Source organism: Bos mutus, chromosome 21 (assembly GCF_027580195.1).
Source record: "Bos mutus isolate GX-2022 chromosome 21, NWIPB_WYAK_1.1, whole genome shotgun sequence".
Taxonomy (NCBI): domain Eukaryota; kingdom Metazoa; phylum Chordata; class Mammalia; order Artiodactyla; family Bovidae; genus Bos; species Bos mutus.
Genome location: NC_091637.1, coordinates 59547175 through 59553877, shown reverse-complemented (window position 1 = coordinate 59553877; position 6703 = coordinate 59547175). Strand labels below are relative to the sequence as shown.

Genomic DNA, 6703 nt, shown 5'->3' with positions numbered 1-6703 from the left:
TTGGTGATGTCATCCAACCATCTCATCCTCCATTGCCCCATTCTCCTCCTATCCTCAGTCTTTCCGCAGCATCAGGGTCTCTTCCAAAGAGTCAGCTCTTTGTATCAGGTGGTCAAAGTAGATTTATCGAAAACAATACTCATTCTACTATGAAGGATTCACCTCATTTTATGGAGACCAGAACCAGCTATATTAACTGGCAGAAAAAACAAACATTCCAAGAACAATCACAGATCATGGGGAGGGGGCGGGATGATCGCCAACGCAACAACTGTGCTGATGACTCTGCACGGCTTCTTCACCACAAGCAGGGGAGTAGTGACTATTATTACCCTCATTTTGCAGGTGGGGAAACTGAGGCTTAGGCAAGTTAAGCCATTTGCTCAAGGTGAGCAGGTGTGGGCCTGGTGGAGCTGAAACTTGAACACAGCCATTGGATCCCAGAGCTTGTGTTCCCACCTCCGGGAATCCTGCCTCAAGGAAGGAGAGAGACACATGTCCCCCAGAGGTCCCATGGCAAATGACCACAGGGGTTGAACAGCCCCAAATCCCATCTAACTTTGTAAATAGCAGTTTTGCAAGTGTAGAAACAGCCCTTGAATCTGTACTCAAATGAGTTCTTATTGGAAAAGTCACTCATCCTCCCTTAGTCTCAGCCTCCTTGTCTGTAAAATGAGGCTAATGTCTTTTACTCTCTGAACTTTCCAAGGTGGCTGAGCTGAAACTAGGAAGAAGACAACAGACATAAAGAGTCATGATCCCGAAACCTCTCGAAAAATTTTGTTATTGAAGATGGCAAAGTCACCCTGAGTAAGGCTCTCTTTTCTTTGAGTTTGGGCAATGGGTGCAGAGAAGCAGGGGGATGCCCCTCCAGCAGCTGCAATGATCAAGGGATCTGGTGCCTTTTGTGTCTCCTGGCACTGAGGATTTCCCTCTCCGTGAGTAGCTGGAACTGACCAAGGCCCCTGCAACTGACCGGGAGAGATGCCCCTTTTCGATTCCATCGGGATGGACTTTGTGGATCCTGCCTGGTGAGACATGTCACATGGAGCAATCTCGCTGGAATGGCCCCTTCGAGACTGGCTGGATGGCTCACCTCCATCCCTCCATCCCTTCTGCTTAGGAGGTGGGGGATGGTGACACCTCAGGTAGAGTTCCCAGCCACATTTTCCTGAAACAGAACTGAGGTGCCTGCAATCACCTTGTCAGGAACCGTAGTGCCTGGGGATCCATGAGCTGCTCCTTAAAGAGAGCTGGAGTGAGAACTAGGAAATGTGGCCTTCATGTCTACACTCGTCATCAGGAAATCCCTAGATCAGTGATTCTTGACTGGAGTGGTTCTGATCCCCAAGGGCATTTGGCCATGTCTGGAGGTATTTTAAGTCATCACACCTCTGATGTGTGTGAAGGTGCTGCTGCCATCTAGTGGGTGGAGGCCTGGGATGCAGCTGAGACCAACTGCAACTCCGTGGACTGTGGCCCTCCAGGCTCCTGTGTCCATGGCATTCTCCAGGCAAAATACTGGAGTGGGGAGCTGTTCCCTTCTCCAGGGGATCTGCTCGGCCCAGGGATCAAACCAGGGTCTCCTGCATTGCAGGCTGACTCTTTACCGTCTGAGCCACCAGGGAAGCCCCTGCCCGTCTTTACTTAATGGGAAATGGCCCTTGGAGGGGAAGGTTCTGAGTAACCATGGTTACCACCATGAATCCCCAAATGAGAGGTATCACCAAAGAAAATGTCATCTTTTTTTGCACAAAAGGATGATGTTTGCCACCCTATTTTAGATAATGGCTTTAGACTCAGGCTAAAATAACTCACAGGCTAGTTTAGCTCATCTTGCTCAGTCTGTCTGCCTTCTAACTAGTCTGCCAAGAATGACGGTGAGAAGACCTGATTTGAAGGTCAGGATGGGTAGGCTTCCAAGGGAAAAAGGCCCTTCACATTCAAAGAGTTTTTTTTCTTTGCCGCTTAGAACTCTTCACATACACAATGAAGCCCTGCACTTGCAAATCACAGAGTTAGTTCAAAGTTACATTAAATTCAAGTAAGATCCAACTCGAGCATTTATGCACTTATCAAAATGCCAACAGAAACATACAGAGTGCCTTTTATGCCCAAGACCTTCTGCTCCAGCCAAACAAGAAGCCGCACTCCCCACCCCCATCCCCCACCTCCGGAGTAGCCAGATGTGTTATCTCCAACTGCAAAGAGGGGGTCAAAGCAATGAGTCTGGCACCCCTTAGGGTCAAATTGCCTGCAGAAAATCTCAGAGGGTGGGGTAAACGGGGAGGGGGAGGTGAGCACAACAGAAGTCATGCTCAGTGAGTTGCAGCTGGGCAACTTGTCCCTTCCAATCCAATTCTAATCCAATGTCCAGTCCAATGTTCATTCATCTAGACTGGTCATACCAGCTAGAGGTTAAAAACATGACTCTAGGGCCAGTCTGCCTGGGCTTGAATCCCTATTCTCCTGCTTACCTTTGAGACTTTGGGCAATCACTTACCTCTGCTTGACTCAATATCCTCCTCTGTAAAATGGGGACATTAACTTTACCTGCTTCATGAGGCTGCTGAGAGGATTACAAGGAGGTTGACCCTTTATGAGCACTATATAGATACTACGTACTGAATACTGTATACATGCTATACTCTCCATACATATGTATGAGTATGAACACGCACACGTTGTTGTTGTGCTCCTGCTCAGTCTTGTCCACTCTTTGCAACCCATGGACTGTAGCCCTCCAGGCTCCTTTGTCCATGGGATTCTCCAGCAAGAATACTGGAGTGGGTTGCCATTTCCTTCTCCAGGGGATCTTCCTAACCCAGGGACTGAAACTGTGTCTATTGCATCCCCCACACTGGCAGGCAGATTCTTTACCACTGTGCCACCTGGGCAGCCCATAAATATACGTATACTCAAGTTATATATATATATATAATATGCAAGTATATATATGTATTATATATGTGAAAGTGAAGTGGCTCAGTCATGTCCAACTCTTTGCGACTCTGTGGACTGTAGCCCACCAGGTTCCTCTGTCCATGGGATTCTCCAGGCAAGAATGCTGGAATGGGTTGCCATTTTCTTCTCCAGGGGAATCTTCCCGACTCAGGGATCAAACCCAGGTCTCCCTGCATTGCAGGCAGACGCTTTAACCTCTGAGTTGCCAGGGAAGCCCATTATATATGTAAGTAAGTGTATATATATATATGTGTATGCTGCTGCTGCTGCTAAGTCGCTTCAGTCATGTCCGATTCTGTGCGACCCCATAGACGGCAGCCCACCAGGCTCCCCTGTCCCTGGGATTCTCCAGGCAAGAACACTGGAGTGGGTTGCCATTTCCTTCTCCAATGCATGAAAGTGAAAAGTGAAAGTGAAGTCGCTCAGTCATGTCCGACTCTTAGCAACCCCATGGACTGCAGCCTACCAGGCTCCTCCATCCATAGGATTTCTCTAGGCAGAGTACTGGGGTGGGGTGCCATTGCCTTCTCCAGTATATGTGTGTATATATATATATATATATGCATATATGTGTATGTGTGCATATATATGTGCATATCTATATCTATATAAATATTCAAGAGGATGATATAATATATCTTATGCTTGTCAACTTCATGGTCTTACCCCAAGACTGGTCCACATAGCCTGGCAACAATGCTGTCAGGCTCTCCTATTTATCAAGAAGACTCTCTTTTTTGACTGAAACCAAGGGTACGCAAATGTTTTCTGCCATCTGGAATGTGACTGCTGCCCCAAGCTTGGTGGCCCACAGCCCTGTGGCTGGCTTCCAGGGAGCAAGACCCAGGAGATGTGGTCTAAAGGAAAACCAATATTTCCCTCCACTCCCGGAATCAAATGGCATTTGCTTTCAGCTTTGAGGAATCCATTCTTCACTGTAGCCCAAAATAAATCTTTACGGAGGGAGGAAATGGCCAGAGGGAGAATTGAGTCTGTTTAGTGGTGCCTGACTCACGTGGGGACAGCACTGGAATGCCAATGGGCCCAGGCCCTGCTGGCATCCCTCTCCCAAAGCGGGCCGTCCACTCACAGGGGTGGGGAAGGGCAGCACGGCTGACCTCCGGCTGACGTTACAGTGACCTCACTGCTGATGCTCTGGGTGGTTAGGAGAAAGGCGCTGCACGTCTGCAGGTGTTTCCTCTTCAGTAAATTTAAAATAATAATGACGAGTCCTGCCTTGTACTATTAGTGTTGATTAAATCACAGATGCCAATGCCTTTGCAAAAACACAGGTATGATTCTAACTAACTTGTGGCTGATCTGCGCCCTCCCTCCCACCCACCAGACTCAGCCTCTACTTCCTCAGATAACCAACCCCAAAGGGGTTAAAAGATGGGCATCTTAGCTCTGCCACTTACTAGATTAGGCCTTTAGACAATGCATCACCTCTCTGTGAAACGGGGATAATAATAGTACCTCCCTGCAGGATTGCGGTGAGAATTGAATGAACAAATCCATGGTAAAGCACTTAACTCGGAGAGGGCCTGACACAAAGCAAATAGACATTAACAGAGCTCAGCAGCCCAAGCACACTTAGCACCTTGTGTGTGATTTGTCTGTTTTTGTGTCATTCCTATGAGACTGTGGGCTTCTCAAGCACAGGCAGGGGCATGTCCTTTCTATTTAATTTATTTTCCTCCTGCACTGGGTACCGGAGGCCTCCTGCATGTTTCTCTCTGATGGAGTACAACCCTCTCACCCCCAGCCTCACCTCTTTTCCAGCCACTGCCACCCTGGCTGGTTCTGCTGAACTCTGAGCAGCTTTGTGCTGGGGTTGCTGAGTCTCAGCCTTGGGCCACATGTCCCTTACGCCCTGTCCCAGGGCTTCTCTCATGGGTGTCATACTCTTTGGCACTCATGCTTGCACAACCAGAAGTGTGGAAAGTGAACACCGATGGACAGGTCTTGACCAATGGGATGGGAGCTGAGGCCTCCCACTTTCTTCCCCCAGGAGCACAGTCCTGAGGGGCATTCCATAAAGGGACTCAGAGGGTTCATGGGATCAAGCAACCAGTCACTCAGGGTAGTGGCCAACTTAATTAGGCCTCCTGGCATTGGGGTCTCCCTTCCTGTTTCATTTCCTCAAGCCCTCCCTCCTGCTCTCCAGTATTATGTTCTCCAATAAACAGCCCCACTAAGAACCTTTCTCTCAGGGTTCTGTTTCCAGGGGGCCCAGGCTAAGTCATCCTGCTCCTCTTCCTGTGTTTCCATCACAGGTAATGGCAACATCATCCAGGATGGTCCCAGGAAAGAATCTAGGAAGAGAGCCTCTCCATTTCCTTTCCCTTCTTTACTCCTCCCCCACGTAAACCCATCCATGTGATTGTCTTTCTGTTGATTCCGCTTTATTTCCTGATGGTTTGATTGGACTTCCTATGGACTCTATCTTACTTCCTGTTGATTTTATCCTCCTACCTATGGATTTTACTTTATTTCTTGTTGATTCGTCTTTACTTCCTGTTGATTCTACCTCCTGTGAGCTTTCTTAACAGCTGTTTCTCAGCATCTCAGCTGCCTCTGCCTTTTTACGGGCCACTGTCATCCCTCCCCCAGCATACAGAAGCCATCTCACTGGTCTCCCTGCTTCCAGCACTCAAGGAGGCCAGATCTCAGAGAATCGTGTGTTGTCTGCTCTGCAGTTTGAACTTTACCCTCACTCTGGTGGGAGGGGAGATGGTGGGGATGGGAGTGGTGATGAGGAGAGTCTAGAGGAGGGAGGTAATTTAGGAGGTTCCCACAAGAACCCCAGGCTCAGAGGTGGTAAAATCCCAAGAAGCAAGAGGTTTGGGAATAGATGAGTTCACCCTCCTGGCAGCCCTACAACTCACAATGTTGAACCCCCAGGATTTCAGTGGGAGAGAGCAGTCTTACAGAGTCTGAAGAATTAAGCACATTTGGCACTGAGGGACTCAAGAACCCACTGTGAGTCTGCTTCTTGTCTTCAAAGAAAAGTGCGGCTTCCTATCCAGGCAAAACATGGAGCAGCCACAGTGAACTAAATCAATAAACTAATGTAAGGAGTATGGGACTTCCCTGGTGGCTCAGACAGTAAAGAATCTGCCTACAATGCAGAAGACCTGGGTTTGATCCCTGGGTCAGGAAGATTCGCTGGAGAAGGGAATGGCCACCCACTCTAGTATTCTTTCCTGGAGAATTCCATGGACACAAGAGTCTGGTGGGCTAGAGTCCATAGGGCTGCAAAGAGTCAGACATAACTGAGAGACTAACACACACAATCCTCTGAAAGGACATTTTTTTTCTCCTCCATTTTACGGATGAAGAAACTGAGACTCAGAGATGCAGAGTAACTTGACTAAGATCATGCACTTATTTCTGCCTCTTTCCATTCCCACTATATGCTGAAAGCCCCTTTAAATCTTTTCTTGTAAAAGACTGGTCAAAAAGACTTCTCTGGGTGGAAAGAGTAGGCTATAATCATTGGCCCACTTTTAAAGGTTATTTTTTGTTTGGAGCCAAAGGATCTCTTCTCTTTCATCCAGAGCATGCCTGGCCTTTGAGGCCATTCCAGCATCCCTTCCCCCAAAGACCACTGGCAACACTCCAAGCCACAACAGCCATTCTTAATTCTAAATTCCTATGGCATCTAAGCCTACGCTGATCCTTTGGTTTTTAAACATCAGAATTCCATATAGCTTCTCCTTTTTTATTATTTAACACT

The 6703-nt window shown here is 47.9% G+C and overlaps 1 protein-coding gene across 1 annotated transcript in view; it reads left to right on the top strand.

Moving 5' to 3' along the window:
• The first annotated feature begins 252 nt into the window (after window positions 1-252).
• TCL1A (TCL1 family AKT coactivator A) overlaps window positions 253-6703 on the top strand; it is a 41677-nt gene continuing 35226 nt past the window's right edge. Inside the window, exon 1 of the mRNA XM_070358218.1 lies at window positions 253-388. Coding sequence (XP_070214319.1) covers window positions 253-388 — 136 coding nt within the window. The remainder of the gene's footprint in view (window positions 389-6703) is intronic.